General features: G+C 31.3%; 2 protein-coding genes and 1 long non-coding RNA gene across 3 annotated transcripts; 1 reads left to right on the top strand and 2 right to left on the bottom strand.

Annotated features, from left to right (window-relative positions):
• The first annotated feature begins 706 nt into the window (after window positions 1-706).
• LOC126660130 (uncharacterized) lies at window positions 707-3048 on the top strand. Its single transcript, XR_007635228.2, has 2 exons — window positions 707-1029; window positions 2615-3048. It is a non-coding gene; the product is annotated as an uncharacterized LOC126660130 (long non-coding RNA).
• A 35-nt stretch (window positions 3049-3083) lies between these two features.
• Window positions 3084-4605, bottom strand: LOC126660122 (uncharacterized). The gene is made up of 4 exons (XM_050353465.2): window positions 4212-4605; window positions 3957-4097; window positions 3632-3824; window positions 3084-3307 (listed from the first exon to the last, which is right to left on the bottom strand). Exons 1-4 carry the CDS (start codon window positions 4548-4550, stop codon window positions 3294-3296), a joined length of 687 nt encoding a protein of 228 aa, XP_050209422.1. The 5' UTR covers window positions 4551-4605; the 3' UTR covers window positions 3084-3293.
• Window positions 4606-8707: 4102 nt separating this feature from the next.
• Window positions 8708-10866, bottom strand: LOC126660120 (uncharacterized). Its single transcript, XM_050353460.2, has 4 exons — window positions 10421-10866; window positions 10191-10331; window positions 9864-10056; window positions 8708-8985 (listed from the first exon to the last, which is right to left on the bottom strand). The coding sequence occupies exons 1-4, from the start codon at window positions 10766-10768 to the stop codon at window positions 8972-8974; spliced, it is 696 nt and encodes a 231-aa protein (XP_050209417.1). The 5' UTR covers window positions 10769-10866; the 3' UTR covers window positions 8708-8971.
• Window positions 10867-21100: the final 10234 nt, after the last annotated feature.

Below are 21100 nucleotides of genomic sequence, written 5' to 3'. Positions count from 1 at the left end.
TCCCTATCTTTTGCCTATGAGAGTACAATATTCTCTCCATTTCGAAATAGATTTTCTCTAAATCAAAACTTTTCTTATAATTTTTGATAAAGTCTAATTAATTGCCCCCTCTCCAGTAACAACACCTACTCTCTCAACTCGTACTAAAACAATAAAATTTCGCGTAATAAATTTTTAATATTCAGCAACTGCTGTTAAAAAATAATCGCAAAAATTCAAATTTTTATCTATCCATCCATGAGGTAGATCGGCTATTATCTTATACGAAAATAATTTATGCATTATTTTCATACCAGTGGCAGTTTTAGTATAAATATTTATTAAGGTATTAAACCTTTTATCAATATTGTAGGGTGATTTGTCGAAATAAACTTTTTGTTCCAGCCCTATCAATTGTTACTCTGACAATAGCGTCACCTTTTTTAGGCAAAATCCACAAAGAGGCCCTTGTATTTTACTTATTTTATTCGAAAGGCCCCTGACGTAAAGTTGTTCACGTCTAAGTCCTGTACTTGTCAATATTCTAATTTTAAGATCCTTATGTGGACGAAAATAGAAAGTGTGATTCACTCTCCGTTATTAACAGAAAATGGTGATGTGGAACTTTTTTTCCATATATTAAGGTCCACGTGGCATTAATTTTTAGTACCTATATCACCTAAAATTACAATTTAATTGAAATATGTAAAACAAAATAAATCTTATGATAAAATTGTTACTTTTTCATCATCTTCTTCCTTGAAAATGCTGAACTTCAAAACACAAATAAAAAAACTGATATAAGTGATCATATCCATCATTCATTCAAAACCTTGAACAAAGATCTAAATTCAATCTAATTCCACAACTCGAACTCGAAGAACAAATCCCAGTTATAAATCTTTCAGCTTCAAATCCTAGCGATATTCAAAAACTAGTTTCAGAGATCGGAGACTCCTGCGTCGAAGCTCCGTCAAGAGATTTAAAAAAGCTGTGAAAGTGTTGTTTGATCTACCATTAGAGGAGAAAAGAAAGGTGAAGAGAAATGAGGTTGGTCTAAAGTCTATCTTATTCTTAAATTGTATGTAAATGCCGATTTGCTTTAATTTTTAATTGTATGTTTGCTCTACGGGTTCTTTGTATAAGCTTAAATTTTGAGCTATGTCTTTTCGATAATCTAAACCATGTTTTAATAATCATATTAGAAATATTTTTATCATTTTATCTGTTTGTTTTAGGCTTAATTCTCTGTTCGATTGTTGGTGAAGAAGATGAAGTGAAGAGAAGGAAAAATACATCTAAAGTCCTTAAATTTTATGTATATTTATATGGATTAAAAGTAAAAATGTTAAGAGTTTTTTTCTTTTCACATTCTCATTAACGGAGAGTAAATTATAATCTCCATTTTTCGTCCACATAAGGGCCTTAAAATTAGAATATTGACAAGTATATGGACTCAAATGTGACAAACTTTAAAATAGGGGTCTCTCGAATAAAACCGGTAAAGTAGAGGGGTTTTTGCATGGATTTTGCCTTTTCTTTTATCTAAGTTTGATGAATATCATAACTCGTTATACATTATTAATATTATAGCATTATGATATATTTATATTAGTTTAATAATTTATAAAAGTAAATAATTTTTTTTTTGAGATAAATCATACATTCTTTACTTTTAATATTTTTATTTGAACACTCCTAAAAGGTATATACTCGCCACTGACTATACGTGAAAAAAATTAAATATATAATAAATAACAAGTATCAAATAATAATAATAAGCAAAATAATACTAAAAAATTAAAAGACAATAGGATAAAACCATCATAGTCCTATACTGTTGACTTTTATTTCACTTGGTGCCTCACAAATGTTTTACATTTAAATTGTCTCTTAACTATTTATTTTATACATTTATGGTCCTTTTATGAACGAAACATTGTCGTTTTAATCGGCATGGAACGATAATGTTTTATGCATAAAAGGACCACATGAGTACATAATAAATAGTTAAGAGACTAGTAATATACAAAAGATTACGAGGGACCAAGTAAAATAAAAGTTAATAGTATAAAGATTTTAGAATGACTTTAGCCAAATAAATATTAAACAATAAAAGTTAATATAAAAGAAATAGTTTTAAAAATTTAGCTTGATAGATAACCTATATAAATTGTAAAAAAAAAAAAGTTGTAAGAAAGGAAAAATTATGAAAAAAGTAGTAAACTCTACAATCAATCCCAACTATTACGCATTCACTCCCCTTATGCTGCCATGAAGCAATTCTCGATGTAATTCTTTCTACCATGTACAGAACTAAAAAAAAGTCTGATGCAGAATGGAAAAAAAGGCCAAACGTATATTTAAGTCCCTGCACTATAACCTTTTTCTAAAATGGATCCCTGCATTAAAAAAGTGTAAAACAATTCCCTACACTATCAGAAACCTTTAATATAAGTCCTTCTGTTACATTCTGTTTGCTCGTGTCATACACGCATGGTTTAGTGAGAATGGAAAAGAAAAAGCAAGTGATGATCAGGACTATATTGCCACGTAAAAAATGCTAAAGGGCTTTAATGTCTTTTTATACTAATAATTTGCTAATTAGGTTTTTTTACTTTTTCTCAATTTTCAGATGCATATCTTCCTCACCGGAAAGACGAGAGCAGCGACGCAACAGACAACGTCAGCTAAAATTGATGACAAAGAAGATATCCCACCGGACCAACAATGGACATGATTCTCACTAAGTGTCGGATTCTCCGATGTTGAAAAGGACGTCGTCGTTTGGTTGAAACTCTTGATTTTTGAAGAGATACATGTAATTAACCAATGAGAGTTGAAGGGTTTATGTTATTTCTGCAGGTTGGTTTCCTTATTCTGCATCTCAGAAGCAGCAACAAACAACCTATGGCTTCTACCTCTCATGTCGATATAATCATGAAGATAGTAGATGACTTTAGCTTTGATGAAGCAGTTGCTATGTTAAACATGAGGGTGTACTGCAAATTAGAAGAAATTGAAACCAGATAAAATTTGGAATAAATGCTCCTATTTTAAGTATCACAATCCAAGTATAAAAGATCAGAGCCGAACAATGATCATCATCTAAAGACATACATATTTAATGTAACATTAGATAATAAGTTCAAACTGGACAAGTTCATAATTCCAAAATGTAGAGCTACACATATCACAAATAAACTCCTATGTATGGTCACAGCCAAAAGTTTTCATACTACCAAAAAACAACACCGTAAATGTTGGAGATCTCCACAATCCATAAGCATCTTATGCCTTCTTGACAGCTTCGATTAAGCTTGGATAGCTGAAAAATACAACAAATGAGTAAATTATACTATCAACAGAAACAGTCTCTATGATTACCAAAGAATAGCTATTTTCCTAATGCTGTTGGAAAAGGAGAAAGGGATACTATAAACAAATATATGCTCGAAGACAAGCACTTTTTGTAAGAGAACTTGCACCAAGCACTACAAACTTAGACATGAGGACATTGAATTGTCTAGACACTTATAGAGCCTTTGATAGACAGAATTTAAAATAAAAAATAAGTTAGGTAAGCAATTATTAAGAGCTTTCTCATTAGAGGATGAAGAAAAAACTAATCATAGAAACAAAATATTAGTACCTGTACAATCTCGATTTGGTTTAAGCCTGAACAAATAAATTTCAGTCTCGCCATCAATCAAACAGCGAAAGACCTTTGTTTGATAAGTGTTCACCTCATTAGTAGTCTTGTTTCTAGCTTTAAAGGTTGCATAATAAAGAGCAAATGAAGTCCAATTTGCGCTAGTCACCTCCATGAATTCCAAATTTGCACCCTGCATGATTTAAGTGACAACAAAAGGCGATAGTTAGATAAAACATCCATCATGCAGTGACATGAATTTGAAATTAAAATATCCTTACTACAAGCAAACATACGAAAAAGAATTACTAATCTGAATTCTGACCTTCTCATCGTTCTGTTGCTTGACTGCAGAATGAACAGCCTCAATGCAGTTCTTGGTATAAATATCCTCAGGATCCTTCAGATTGACCGAGGCTTTAACACCAATAATAAACCCTCTGTAACCTTTTCCGATTTCAAAACCCTGCATAAGCATAAGCATAAGCAACGAATTAAGCATTCATAATTCTAACCTAAACACAATCACACAAAATCTATTAGCATGTGAGAATACATGTAGAAGGAAATAATAGCTTACTTCAGACTCCTTCACAATTTTCACATAATCCTCAAAGTCCTTTTCCTGCTGTTCGCTGCCTTCATAACCATCATCCTCCTCCTCCTCCGCATATACAATTTTTTCTTCTTCTCTGACTTTATTATCTGAGACCTCATCACAATCAGAATCATCACCGCTCTCCTCCTCGTCGTCGGAAACAGAGTTGTCGTCAAAATCAGCCTTTCTCTTCACCAAAACTATTCGTGTTGGCGTCTGCGAGGGTAATTGGTAGTCGGACAGGCCATGCACATTCCTTTCATCGTCAACAGCAGCGTTTAGCTTTACCGGCACCGACTCCACGCAGTCTAAGTTAGCCATGATTGAATTGCTACAAACCCTAAATTTCAATTGGGGGTGATTTTCAAAAGGCAAGTAACACGAGACTATATTTATACTATCTTACACCCTGTGTTTCCTTTTTATAAAGGGAAACGGATATTTTGCCCCTAGTAACAAATTTGTCTAAAATAGACACTTAATTTTATTTTTTATTTTTTAAAAATAAATACTCAATTATACCCCTCTTTCAAACACTCCGCTTTATAAAGGAGCATAATTATACTGTTTTTAAAGCTTCTAAATGTACCACGAGGAGATTATTTTAATATTTGTAGGGAAAGATTAAAAACGTCTATTATTAAACCATATACCCTGAATTTTAAACGGGCTAATGTCTTATAAAAATATAATTCTAATTAACTTTAATTATACTAATTAACCAAAATTAACCATGAAAACCTAATTAAGTTTCACCCTTTAACAACAATCGTCGTTACCATGCATGTCGCTTACCGCACAACTACATCAGCAATCTCTAGCATCTGCAACATGCTATAGCCGTCGATACGACGAACAATGCCCGTTTGAACGGTACATTGTTCGAAAAGTATCATTCAAAATTCTTAAATTTTCAAAATACCTTTAAAAGTAAAACTACAAAAATTGAAATTTAATTAAAAAATTAAATAAAATTTAAAAGATCCCACACCAACTTGGGCCATGTTGCCCCTTATCGATACTCACGCTGCCTCCATACCCACTTTGACTACAGCTCTTTCGTCCCTTTTGAGAGGACGAACATCACAGTTAGGGCTGACAATTTTCTACATTATCCGTTAACATGACACGGCACGAAGTTAAATGGGTTCGGTTTGAGTTTACATGGATTTGGGTCATAAACGGATCAACCCGTTTATGACACAGTTAAATAGCGGGTTAAACTGGATAAACATGCCTAACTCGTCTAAGACACGTTGAGACATGTTTAAATTGATCAATTAATTATAATAATAATTTAAATTATCATATGTGACCAAATATATTCATATAATGCATATCATTTATTAATGCGTTAATTACATATAAAATCATGACCTTTACACCAAGTTTCAAAAATAACATGACCTTTAAAACGTGTCAATCACAGATACCACTTTTTATTTTTTTTAATTTCATCACGGGTATATTTTTTCGGTGAAATTTTGCTGACTTTGTCTGCCATGTGTCATGTCACGTCAGTAAAAATGGCACTAAAAATTGCCGATATTATTTAAAAAAATAAAAATAAAAGGTGGTGCATGTAATTGACACGTTTTAAAAGTCATGTTATTTTTGAAATTTGGTGCAAAGGTCATAATTTTATATGTAATTAACCATTTATTAATTGTTGGTTGTTATATTGAGATTTATGGTTATTTTGGGGTTTAATTATACTTATTTAATTAAAAAATATGTTAAATGTGTTAGGTGGGTTATTAATAAATGTGTTAAACAATCTAAACATGCGACCTGTTATGACCTGTTTTGATAAACGATTTAAACAGTTCAACATGTGTTAACCCATTTAATAAACAGGCCGGGTTCGGATTTGACATTTTAACACAATTAGTTAAACGGATTGAAAAAAATTATCTATTTTTAAATGAATATACAACATGTTTATAATACGGTGACACGAATTGCTATCTCTACTCACAGTTTATCCTTAAAGAATGAACAAAAAGTTTTCCTCCCTTATAGACGTCCTCAAGGGAGCGGCGACAATATTGGGGTTATGGGACTGGGTGGCCGCAAGTGCAAAGGTGGCGACAACAAGTGGAATGGAAGAGGCAGGGGTGGGTGGCGGTACTGAATATGAGGGATGAGTAAAATATTATAATCTTTTCATTTTGATTTTTAAGAGTATTTTAAATTTTTTATATTTTTACAGTTTTTTTTTATAACGTGGGATTATTGTGTCTATTTTTTAAGTGTCACCTCAATAATTTTTAACAGTGTTAATGTAAAATGGAGGACATGAGATTTACTGACTGACTAAAGATAATATTTTAAAATTTATTATAAAGAAGGCAAAAGTCAGGAGTCATATATAATAATTAGTTGTTAAAATTTCCTTCCAAACCAACGAGTTGTAATTCAAATGGTATAAGCACTAGACGGTAAACTGTCTAGATTGTGGGTTCAAATTCTTCTACAAGCGCTCTCGCTCTCTTAGTTTTCTTTAAAAAAAAATTCCTTTCAAAAGTAGAATGAAAAATTCAGCCCTTCACATTTTTTTCGTTCTATTTGTTGCCTGCTAGAATTGAGCAAAACTTGAGGGCTGAATACATAGGTTGATTCTTGAATTTGTACCCTTTTACTCATTTAATTCCTAATTTTAATGTCTCACTTATCGCACCTCTGAATTTATTAAATAATCCGATTTGACCCCTGAACTTGATAAATATGTAAACATTGAAGCCCTCTATACACAATTTCTTTTAAAATGTTCCAAGTGACAGACGGACACGGAAAAATTTAACATTTACATATATATCAAGTTTAGGTGTCAAATCGGATTAATAAATTCAGAAGTTCGATAGGTGAAATATTAAATTTATGAGTTAGATAGATGAAATATTAAATTTATGAGTTAGATAGATAAAAGGGTATAAATTCAAAGGTCAATCTGTGCATTAAGCTAAACTTGGGAGTGGGGATGCTTGCATACATAACTTTCCAATACTCGTTTCATCTAATAAAAGTTATATTTTAACAAAATAAAAGAAATCACCACATAATATATTTATACATTTAATATTTGTAAATAATCTTTTTAATAAATTTTACAATGTACAATTACTGAAAGATTCTGTAATTTCAAATAAAAAAACAAATAAATAGAGATTAATTGTTTGTTATATTTTACAAAAAATAAAACTCAATTTTTTTAAATAAAAGTATAATTTTTAAATTTTATATATGAAACAAAATAAAGATATATAAACAAAAACAACACTTGTTTTACCATTGTATATTTTTTTGTACATTTTTTTCATTTAAATATGATTTGATTGTATAAATATTAAAGGAGATTTAAAAAGTGTATTCGGTGATACATAATCAACATGATTTGAAAGATGTGATTATTTATTAAAAGGTTCATTCCAACTTCACTAACATAATGTTTTTCAAAGAATACATGGAACTTACATATGTAATTTGTTTATATCTTAGTTTGATGAATATCATTACTCGATTTACATTATAAAAATTATACCATTACGATATATCTATATTAGTTTAATTATTTTTAAAAATAAATAATTATTAGTTTATATAAATTTAATTTTAAAATAAATCATGTTTACTTTTTATATTTTTAATTTGGATCCTTATTAAAAGAAAGTTTGTATCTGTCATATCTACCTGAATAAAATTTCAAAAAATCAAAAATAAATAAAAAGATAAGTAATAAGCGCAAAAATATAACGAGCAAAACAATATAAAAATAAAGAGATAATTCTCAAAATATCCTACTTTAGAAAAATAATTGCAGCGGTACCCATCTTTTTTTACTTTTCAAATTGTCTTTTTAATTTCAAAAATATCCTTTCTGGTGCTTTTTGTTTGTTTGTGCTTTTATAGTGTATTTGTAGTGTAATTATGGTATATTTATAGTGTATTTATGATATATTTATGATAATTTTTGGTAAATAGACGCTGGTTAAAAAATGCATCTTATGTAAATATTTAATGAAATTGGATATTAAATGTAATTAGCAATTCTTAACTCAATACTTGCAATTACTTTCTAAAAGTAAGGTAATTTTAGGATAATCCCAAAAGTAAAAGAGAATGTAAAAAATAAAAGTTAATATAAAAAAAAAACATTTTAAAAAATTTAGTTTGAAAGACTGCTAGTTTAAAGCGTAATTTTTTATAGGTTTTTAACAAGAATAAATTATGAAAAAGTAATAAACTCTATAAACAACCCAGGTATTACGCTTTACGCATTCACTCCCCTAATGCTCTAAGCAATACCATGTGGAGCAATTCTTGAGCTAATTCTTCCTACCATGCAGAGAACTTAACAAACAGTCTGATATAGAATAAGAAAAAAAAGTAGGCAACTGAAGAAAAGAATGCTATTTTGATTAAAACTAGGACGGTGGTTTAACCGTTGGGATGTAGTATGAATTTTAAATACGAGGATCTAAGCATCAAAGATCAGAGCCGAGCAATGATCATCATCTAAATACATAAATTCTTAATGTACAGAAGATAATAAGTTCAAACTGGACAAGTTCATAATTCCAAAATGTAGAACTACACATATCACAAATGAACTCCTATGAGAACCACACATATGGTCCCAGCCAAAAGTTTTCATACTACCTACCTATTTACAACACCGGAAATAAGAATCTGTCGGAGATCTCCACAATCAACAAGCATCATATGCCATCTTGCAGCTACAATTAAGCTTGGATAGCTGCCAATACAACAAATGAGTAAATTATACTATCAACAGAAATAGTCTCTATGCTTTTTGAATTTAACAAAGAATAGCTATTTTCCTAATGCTGTTGGAAAAGAAGAAAGGGATAATATAAACAAATAATGATATCTTTTATTTTAGACTATCGAAATAAAATAATGAAATATAATTTCCATAATCCTCTTTGCCCAACAGACAAATCCACTTGATTATTGATATCTAATGCTACAAGGAAAAATCAAGTGACAGATTACTTGCACAAAGGCCGCACAAAAGCTGAAACTAGACTTAGGAAGGCCGGGTGGTCTATTCCACTGATTTCCAGTATAAAACTTTCAACATCATAGAAGGACCATACAGGACTCTTCACAGGCAAGGTGAAATCAAATCAAATCCACTTTATCGGATTAGCTCGGCAAGAGACTTATTTCTGAATAAAATCGTGGAAACATTATAGCGGAAATAAGAGAAGTGAAAGGAAAAACATGGAAAAAGTATTGATCTTTCACATAGAATACTTCTGAAATATGTAAATTGACATGAAAGTTTCACAATTTAGCATAATTGCTTTATGAAATAAATTATACAGAAAGCCAATGTTGCAGGAGTATAATATCAAGACATGAATCCATTCTAGAACGGTCAAGACAAGCAATATTGTAAGAGAAATTGCACCAAACAACAACAACAGCAAATGCCTACAAACTTAGACATGAGGACATTGAGTTGTCTAGTTTTCCACCTAAAACAAACAACCGAATATGACTAAACAATTATAGAGCCTTTGACAGCCAGAGTATAGAAGTTCCGAAAGAAAACGTAAGCAAAAATTAAGAGGTTTCTCATGATCATAGAAACAAAAATATTAGTACCTGTACTATCTCGAATTGGTTTAAGCCTGAACAAATCAATTTCAGTCTCGCCGTCAATTAAACAGCGAAAGACCTTTGTTTGATAAGTATTCACCTCATTAGTAGTCTTGTTTCTAGCTTTAAAGGTTGCATAATAAAGAGCAAATGATGTCCAATTTGCGCTAGTCAGCTCCACGAATGCCAAATTCGCACCCTTCATAATTAACGCGACAACAACAAATGTTAGCTACTAATCATGAAGATGCATATGGGGATAGGTTATAACAAACGAAAACTGAAGTAGGAGCAAATGCTAAAGGAAAAAGAATTACTAGTCTTAATTCTGACCTTCTCATCGTTCTGTTGCTTAATTACAGAATGAACAGCCTCAATGCATTGCTTGGTATAAATCTCTTCAGGATCATTTAGATTGACCAAGTTCTTAATACCAAAATAATTCCCTCTGAAACCTTTTCCGATATCAAAACCCTGAATAAACATAAACAACCAATTAAGCATTCATAAACTCTATTTGCATTAGAAGAAAAAATAAAAGATATTACGAAATTATAGCGTACATCAGAGTCCTTGACAATTTTCAAATAATCCTGATAGTCCTTTTCCTGCTGTTCGCTGCCTTCATAACCATCATCCTCCTCCTCCTCATATGCAGTTTTTTGTTCTTCACTATCTTTGAGCTCATTGTTCGCAACAAAATCAGTATCATCTCTGCTCTCCTCCTCCTCCTCCTCCTCCTCGTCGGAAACAGAGTCGTCGTCAAAATCAGCCTTTCGCTTCACCAAAACTATTCGTTTTGGCGTCTGCGAGGGTAATTCGTAGCCGGACAAGCCATGCACATTCCTTTCATCGTCAACAGCCGCGTTTAGCTTGAACGGCACCGACTCCACGCAGTCTATGTTAGACATGATTGAATTGCTAGAAACCCTAAAATTCAATTTAGGGGGTGATTTTCAAAAGGCAAATAATACGAGATTATATTTGGCTTTGCACTGTCTTATACCATGTGTTTCCTTTTTATAAAGGGAAACGAATCTATTTTGCCCCTAGTATTTATACTAAAGTACAAATAAACCCCTCATAACAAATTTGTCAATTTTTTTTTCTTCAAAAGCCCAAGTATGCCCTTCTTGCAAAATATGTCCTACGCTTTATATAGTCAAACTTTCAGGGTATATGTAGACAGACGTACCTCCAGGTCCGCGAGGAGATTATTAATTTTAGAGGAAAATATTAAAAGCGTCTGACATTAAGACAAATGTATTTCTATGTTATTTTATTTTATTTTTAAAAAGTGGTGTTTACTGTGTACGTCGGTCGGTTCGTTTCGGTTCGATCTTAAAAATGCAGAAACTGTCGGTTTTAAACTTTATATATTTATAAACCAATTTGTCATTATCTTTTATTAAAATGGACTAAAATTAGTGCCGAAATTTGTCGGTCGGTTCGGTTCGTTTTCGGTTTTATCATTCGGTTTGGGCTTTCAAATGGGCCGAATACAGGGCCTTAATTTCATGAAAAAACTAAACAACAGATTACAAATTTAGACTATAAAAAAATAAACTGATTTATACTATATTCATTTACTTCCCTTTCCAATGATACAAAATATACAAAATTGCTATTCACAGCAGTATACAAATTATAAATTCTAGAATTTACAGCAATTCAAGTTCATATATACAAAAAAAATGAACTTCTGAGTTCAAAGTTTAAAATCAGATCCCATCTAATGAATCTCATTCCCAGCAAATGCAATCTGTAACTGATTGTAAAGCATCAACCAGCTGTTTGCAGAAGAAGAGAGAAAGAAACAGATTATAAAACAAAAGAATAAACTATTGACTATAAACCTACTAAATAATTTAAGGTTAAAAGAATTGACTAAAAACAGGGGCTCAAAAATTTGCTTATCGGTTCATTTGTAATGTGATCTATGACACGGTGGCTCAAATAGGTCGTTTCATCATATCAAAAAAGAAGGCATTACAATATCTGAGAGTGGCGGAACCTTCATCATTGCCCAAAACAATTTAAAACTGGAAAGTTGAAAGTTTAAAACAATTTTAAAATAAATCTGGAAAGTTGAAAACTGAAACCAGGGAATATCAAAACAGGTTTATAGGTTTCAAAGTTGAAACCAGGAGTTTTCAAATTAGGCCTGAGACACAGGAATCAGAAAGAGTTCCAACTACAAGTTACAAGTCATAAGTTGTATTGAGATAAAACATGAATTTGAAATAAGGAATTTCAAAAGAAACTTCACAGAAAGTTTGAAAGTTAAAAGAAGCATTTGAAACCAAGGGTTTCAAAACAGATTAAAACTAAAAATGTAAAAAAGTTAGAAAGTGTCACACCCTCTTAATTAAAATATTATTTACTCATAAAGTTATAACAAACACAACATTATCCATTTCATACATGTCATGTGACGACACAAAAGTGTTAGCTAAAAGCATATCCATATGCATTCGTACTATCTCACATAAAACACTAACTCTTAATACAAACGTTTCATTTATCTAACTTATTTACATAAACACTTCAAATATATGCACGTGCAATGAACTCTTCATTAGCCCACCTGAAACCTCTATCAGATGCAAATGTCCACTCAATGCAACTCTTTGTATCCTGAACAAAAATAACGCAGAGCGATGAGCCTGCAACTCAATAAGCAAATAGATATATGCATACTAAATATACACATTCATAAACATTTCAAATAACTAAAATAAAACTCAAGCGATGATCCATTCAACATAAACAATAACCATAATAAACATAGTGGTCCAATGTTCAATTCAAACCAAACATTTTCACACATTTCCATTCAACATCAAGCTTACAGGATATTCAATCATGCGCATAGTTCACATGTTGGCCCAAACCGCCATATAGGCAACCAACATACATTATTGGCCCAAATCGCCCTTTAGGCAACCAATAACTCAATCTCACGTCGTTGGCCCGAATCGCCATTTTAGGCAACCAACGACTATCTCAATTCTCATTGAATATCCAAACATAAGCATGACGTGATTCTCAAAACTAAAACATGACTCGCGCAAACAATTCAACCATAATTCACAAGCGCATTTACGTCTCAAATTAATACACACTTGTAATTGCAAACAAACGTATATACCAAGTATAACACTATCTATTCACTTACTCAATTCACCGAGTCTCAAACTCGTGAAGTTCCAGGCTTGTCCGTCGTATTATCTTCTTATCTATAAGTACCTATTCACATATACAATCTCAATTCATTCACAAGGAATAAGTATTTTGATAATTTACATAAATAAGCAAACTAGTAATAGCAATCCTCTTTACTAGGCAGATTTCATGTACCAACTTCAAATAGGTACAAATCCTAACATAAATATCATTTATGCAAAATATTAATAGGAGTCCTGAATATTTGAGTCTAGTTTCATTCCAATTAGAAGCACATCATTTGGATTACTCTAAAGCAAATTATGTAAATTACAATACAACTAGGTTAACTGTCTAGACAGATTGTACAACTAAATGTTTCTTCCTTATTCACCATCTAAATGATAGAATTAGTCTTTTGTCAAAACTAAAAAGTTTTAGTTAACATACTAAAGGATCCACAGAAATAAAAATGGCATCATTTGGACATGCATAACTTATTGTATCAATTTTACAAGTAGTTAAAGATGCATTCAAAGTAATCCACACATCAATATAAACACAATTTGGCAAAACCTTCTATGGAGTTATAGGTATATGAATCTATAAAATATATCAAAAAATTAGATATCCATACAACGAGTTATGTAAGTTTTGGTGATACTCTATCAGGCTGTATAGGCAGACAGAGTAACAAAATGGTATGGACTATTAGGCTATCATAACGATTCCAAATGATAAAACTCAAAGAATAACAATTGTAGTAGAATGGCTATAGTTTCCATAGACTCAAGAATCGTTCAATTTGGAGTTGTATAACCCGACTCATAACAAAAACAACATGAACACAAATTTGGCCAGAAACAGAGTTAAAACATAAAACCTAAAACAACTAACTCAAATGATTCCACGTACCTTAATTCTTCCAATTCTTGATTAAACTTTAAAACCTAAATGATTTTATGTTTAATTGATGGAATAATCTCTGAATATCAGCAATAGATTTCCTCTTCTTCTCTCTTCTTTTTCTAGGTTTAGTTTTGATAAGGAGAAAGCTTAAGAGGTGATATTTAACATGTAGTTAGGGTTTATTATGATAGTATACAATTGGTTTCATAGAATCATTTATCAATACTAATATCTCATATAATCCTTGAAATGTTTTATATGTTCAATTCTTAAGCTTAATTTCATTTCGAACCACTCAAATCAACCTAGTTTACCGACGTACTTTTATTTCAATTTAGTTCTGATATATTTGTTGGTCGTTATACTACTTATTATTCATTTTAAATAGTTATAGCATTAATCAAACTCCCATCATTTTCGTTTAATTAACATCAATCATTACTTTACATTCTCATGTAAATGCTAATGAACGACACTTACTCTTGACCATCGAAATGCATGAAATGTATGAGCATGACCATATGCAATTTAAATGTGGGTGCTATAGAAAGAGTTAGAAAATCATACTTTTTCTTTTACTTCCCACCACTAGTTTAGCATAGTTCAGATTAATAAGGGACATAGCAATCCAATGATAACATCAAAGTTTTTCAGAAGGGTCAAAAGGGGTAGGATCCATCAAAAGAACATTAGTTGCATAGCTTTTCAGTTTCAGAGCTTCATAGGATCACAGCTTCAGATATCAAAAGGGACAAGGGACTTGGATCAGTTTTCCAATTTGGCTTCTACCACCTCCAAACTGTACACATGATTTACATGTGTTCAAAAAGCAAAAATATTGCATCATTGATCATGTTCTTTTTCAGGCAGCAGGAGGGCCAATATTTGGCAACTCTGTATAGCCAAAACAAAAGACATAACCGTTCAGAATATTACAGATAAGGCAGAGTAATGCTAAAAAATGACAAAGGAAAATAAACTTGAAATAAAGACATAAAGAAGTGCATAACCTTGCTCAAATATCTCAACCTCATCAATTGATTCTTCAATAACCAGAGGATTATTTGCTTGTCTCAGCCAATCCTCGGTGTAAATTAGTGCCTCAACTAATTTAGGAGTTAGGGAACTCCTGAAAGAATCTAGCACTCTCCCACCAACACTGAATGCAGACTTAGACGCAACGGTGAAAATGGGAACAACAAGTATATCGCGGGCAAGTCGCGAGAGAACTTGAAAGCGCAAAGCATTTTGCTTCCACCAACTTAGGACCTCAAGGTCATCATCATTCTCAACTAAGTCCTCACTTAGATAAACATCCAACTCACTCCTTCGTGTACTTGAGGTTTCCATTTTCCTCCTATGTTGCTTGAATCATGCTTTTATTACTGATGGATGTTTCTTATTTCTAGCAGCAGCATCAGAAACAGAGGCAGAGGCAAGTAACTGAGTCTAGGAGCTTAACTCACTGACAGAATTGCTCCCACCAGATTCGTACAAGGATTTGTACTCATTAAACAACAAGTTAAGCTCATCAACTACAGACTTGTACAATATAGCACCATTCACATAGCCAAACATAAGACACAATGAATATTCCATCCCTTCTAACTTAGCTGAGGGATCAAAAACATAAGAAAAAAAACATCAACTTGTTCATTTTATCTAGATCACCCCAATACTTATCAAATTTCATTTTCCCACCCAAATTCTTTATCTCTAAATCCTCACTCTCCATCATTCACACAACACCATATTTAAATCACAGATTTCTTGAAAATGTATGTTAAAAGTAACATACAATGAGCCAGATATACGCAAGGTGACAGAATAAAAATGTGAAAGACAGTTGGAAAATTTCCTAACTGCCTCCCAGTCAATATTACCACTCAAATCACTCTTAAAAGCATATTCATCCTCTGCATATTTTTCAAAAGCTTTCAATATAAACAAGCTGTTGAAAGCATTAAAAAGGTTGAATTTCAACGAGTAGGTACATCTAGACTTAACCCTTTTTAGTTTCCACCCCCAACAAAATCAGCAGCCTCGTTAAATTTTTTAAGTCTAGCAGGACTATTTCTGATATACCTCACACACTCTCTAACCTTTTTAATACAAACATTGACATCTTTCAAACCATCACTAACAACTAAATTTAAGATATGAGCAATACACCGCATATGCAGATATTTCCCCTTAGCTACCCAGTTCCCCAAGACATCATCTTTTTTCTTAAAAACAGAGACTGCAACATCATTACTACTGCCATTGTCCATAGTAACTGAAAAAACATTTTTGACACCCCAATCAACAACATAATTTTCTAGACACTTAGAAATATATTCACCCTTATGACCGCTAACAGACATGAAAGCAATTATACGCTTATTCAATCTCCATGAATCATCAATGCAGTGACAAGTAACACACATATAGTTTATCCTTTGTATATGCGTCCAAGTGTCAGTTGTAATGCTAACCCTTTGACTATGGTCTTTTAAGAAGGTTTTCAATTTTAACTTCTCATCAGCATAAAGTTTAAAAACATCCCTAGTGACAATCCACCTATAAGGTATTTTAAACTTAGGACAAGCAGTATTCAATAACTTTCTAAACCCCAACCCTTCTACAAAACTTAAGGGGCAACTCATCAACAACTATCATGTAAGCCAAGGCCTCTCTAATGGCATCTTGGCAAAACTTCCAAGCCCCTAGGTTTACTTTATCCCCCCTAGCATCAATGACATTACAGTTAACATTCTGCAAAGTTAACAAGGTCTGCCTAGTTTGTTTACTTTGAGGATTTTTTTTAAGCAAGCAAGCATATGTATCCTAAGTGTTGAAGTCCCATTAGTCTTACTATGACACTAATAGACTCTGGCACAATATAAGCATTTAAAACTACTCTACCATCATTATCATAAATACTTTCAAAGTGTTCCCAAACAGCTGACCTTCTAACAATAGGCTTTCTCTTTTTTGCATTAGGCTCAACTACATTCTCTGGTTGAGCCTATGTTGAGCCCTCAACATTACCCACAGCAGCAACACCATCAAAAGGAGCAATAGAACTGGGAGCAAGATTGCTCTCAGTCCCAATTCGCTCAACCATTGGAATCTACAAAAAATAAAGTACAAGCCACAAGATTCAGGTATCTATTCTAAATCACAGAGACAAACCACAAACAACATTCTATTCAGTGACTTAAAACGCAGAATCATACATGTGAATTTGTTTCCATCCGCCAATAAGGGACTTAGGCTTCCACCAGTTCATAGAACTTTTCTTTTTAATTCACATATGACATAACAAAATCACAGATAGATCACAGGATTCACAGCTTCTATCCACCACCTAATTTATGCAAATATGTACACAGAAACACAAAAAGGTATCAATTGTTGATTAACATATCATCAAAAGTTAAAAACTCAGAAAAAAAACACAAAAGAGGAAGAGGCTACCTCTAAATCAGTGATTGAAAAAAATAGAATAGATTACAGCTTCCACCACCATGTTTCTTTCAAATATGTTTAGAGAAACACAAAAAGTATCAAACACTGAATAGTAAAGAACATCACAATCAAAAGAACAAAATAATAAAAACAGAGCCCACCTTTAATCAATGGCCAATTAGATTCAGATAGCTTCCACCACTTAAAGTTCTCCAAATATGCATAAAGAGAAACACAAGAGAAGTATCAAACACAGAGTATACAAATGAACCATGAAATCAACCAGCAAAATCAAATAAAACGAAGAAACAGAGACAATGTAGCCTACCTTAAGGTCACAGATACCTTAAAACTCGAAGCTTTTCTCCAACAAATCCATTGGATCAAGTTCAAAATATGCAAATAATCAAATAAGAACAAAAATAAGTGAACAATCAAAAATAAGAAACTCACCATTTGTGAACCATCATCCCATCTTCTTCATGAATCATCATTAACAAATCGTTAATAAGATTCTGATCTATTTTCTTTCAAATGAACCACAACAAGAACACATAAGCTCAGACTCAGAGATGACAGAGCAATCACAAAGAACGAACAGAAAATGGTTTAAACAGAGCTAATTAAGTGGTGGAAGGTAAGAATCGATTGAGAAACCATTGATTTAGAGCAGTAATTGAAGTGATGAGAGTAATTTTAGGGTTAGGGTTTGTGAGTATACAGAGCGATCAGAGTGGATGAGAGAGGCGAGAGAGAATGAAAGTGAGATGAGAGTGATTTTAGGGTTAAGGTTTTTTTTAGGGAGAGTTTATATATCAGGGAAAAAACTCACCGTTTTGTCAAGGAGAATCACACGCATGGCTCAGTTCTTGAACCTTTTGCACGCGTGCCAGGGGTGGGATAAAACAACGTCGTTTTATCACGTCGATTTATCGGTTATTTCGGTCGGTTCTGGACTTTAACCGAACCGACTTTCATAAACTGCATTTCACCCCCCTCCTTAACTGATCCGCACTGTTTCACCGAAATAACCGAATCAAAGACCACAATTCGGTTTGGTTCGGTCCGGTTATTTCGGTTGATACGGTTTATGCACACCCCTAATGATGTCTGTGATTGACATGTTTTAAAAATCATGTTATTTTTAAAATTTGGTGCAAAGGTCATAATTTTATATATAATTAACCCTTTTATTAATTGTTATTTGTCTTATTGAGATTTATAGTTATTTTGGAGTTTTGTTGTTTAATTATACTCATTTAATTGAAAAAATATGTTAAATGTGTTAGATGGATCATTATTAAATGTATTAAACAGGCTAAACATGTGATCTGTTATGACATATTTTGGTAAACAGGTTAAACAGTTCAACATGTATTGCCCGTTTTAATAAACGGGTCGGGTTTGACATGATTAGTTAAACGAGTCGGGTTCGGATTTAGAGAAATTATCTAATTTTAAATGAGTACACGACACGTTTATGATGTGGTGATACAAATTGCCATCCTACTTACAACTCATCCTCAAAAAATAAAAACAAAAAATTTCCTTCATTATGGACGTTCTCAAGGGAGTGGCGACAAGTTTGGGGGTTACGGGGACTGGGTGGTCGCAGGTGCGAAGGTGGCGACAACAAGTTGAATGGAAGAGGCAGGGGTGGGTGGCGACGGAGTTGAGGGATGAGTAGAATATTATGATTTTTTAATTTTAAAATTTTAAGAGTATTTTAAATTTTCTATAATTTTACAGTTTTGTTTATAACGTGGGACTATTGTGATATTTTTTCAAGTGCCACCTCAGCAGTTTTTAATAGTGTTAATGTAAAATGGAGAATAAGAGGTTTACTAACTGATTAAAAATAAAATTTTAAAATTTATAATAAAAGAGTCCAAAAGTCAAATTAGTTGGTAAAACTCCTTTCAAATTAACGAACTGTAAATTAAATGGTAAAAGCGTTGGACAACAAATTGTCAAAATCGTAAGTTAAAATTATCCTTCTACAGTCCTTCCTTAATTTTCAAAAAAAATAAAAAATTCCTTCCAAAAGTAGAATGGCAAAATTCAGCCATTCGCATTTTTTTCGTTCTCTTTATTGCCTACTAGAATTGAACAAAACTTGGGAGTGGGGATGCTTGCATACATAACTTTGCAATACTCGTTTTATCTAATATAATTTATAATTTAACAAAATAAAAGAAATCACCACAAAATATATATATATACATTTACTATTTGTAAATAATCTTTTTAATAAATTTTACAATGTACAATTACTAAAAAATTCTGTAATTTCAAATATAAATATAAATAAACAGAAATTGATTTTTTGTTATTTTATTATACAAAAAATAAAACTCAATTTTTTTAAATAAAAGTATAATTTTTAAATTTTATATATGAAACAGTATAAAGATATATAAACAAATAAAAAATAACACTTGTTTTAATATCGCATATTTTTTTTGGGAAGTTCTTACCTAAACCCGGTCCATAAAAAATTTATGGACCTGTCCAATGAGGTGTTACAGAAATGAGAAGAAAGAGAAAATAATAAGAAAAAGAGAAAATTGTGTTAGATTTTCTAACATCTCATTGGGTAGGTGCATGGAAAATTCATAAACCGGGACTAGGTAAGAATTTTCCTTTTTTGTGTACATTTTTTTCATCTAAATATTATTTGATTTTATAAAAATATATTAAAGGAGATTTAAAAAGTGTATTCGGTGATACATGACTACAACCTAATAATCAACATGATTTGAAAGATCTGATTATTTATGAAAAGGTTCATTTCAACTTCACTAACATAATATTTTTCAAAGAATACATGGAACTTTTTTTTTTTTTTGGAACTTACAAATGTAACATGTTTATATCTTAGTTTGATGAATATCATTACTCGGATTTACATTATAAAAATTATACCATTATGATATATTTATATTAGTTTAATTATATTTAAAAATAAATAATTATTAGTTTATAAAAATGTAATTTTAAAATAAATCATACATTTTTACATTTTATATTTTTAATTTGGATCCATCTCAAAAGAAAGTTTGTATCCGTCAATGTCTACCTGAATAAAATTTAAAAAATCAAAAATTAAATTAAAAAGTAAGTAATAAGTGTAAAAATATAATGAGCAAAAAAATATAAAAAATAAAGAGATAATTCTCAAAATATCCTATTTTTGAAAAATAATTGCATCGGTATCCTTCTTTTTACTTTTCAAATTGCCTTTTGAATTTCAAAAATATCCTTTCTGGTGTTTTTTTTTTGTGCTTTTATAGTATACTAGTAAAACGACCCTCGCTTTAATTTAACAAAAAATTAAAATATAAATGCTATCTAAATAGTAAGTTATATAGTAATGTTTATAATTGCTAAATGCAAAATAATTCATGAAATATTTAACATGTATATATAGTAATAGTCTGATTTATCTTAGAGATAAAATGTCATTTTCTACCATATATGTAGTTAATTATGCCTATTTATTCTATTAATTCACCAAAATTTATAAAAATAAACTTATTGATTTTTTTATTAAATAACTAAATCACAATGGCACAATAATATTATTTTTTCAATTCATATCAAATCATTCAATTTCAAAGAAAAAAATAGATCTAAATAAAAAGTAAATTTTTATCTAAGTAAATATTTTAGCATAGATATATCTTTTTAAAAATTTAAAATTAAACTATGCCATG

Source organism: Mercurialis annua, linkage group LG8, assembly GCF_937616625.2.
Source record: "Mercurialis annua linkage group LG8, ddMerAnnu1.2, whole genome shotgun sequence".
Classification (NCBI taxonomy): Eukaryota; Viridiplantae; Streptophyta; class Magnoliopsida; order Malpighiales; family Euphorbiaceae; genus Mercurialis; species Mercurialis annua.
The sequence above is the reverse complement of the archived record's forward strand: the minus strand, read 5'-3'. Positions and strand labels throughout refer to the sequence as shown.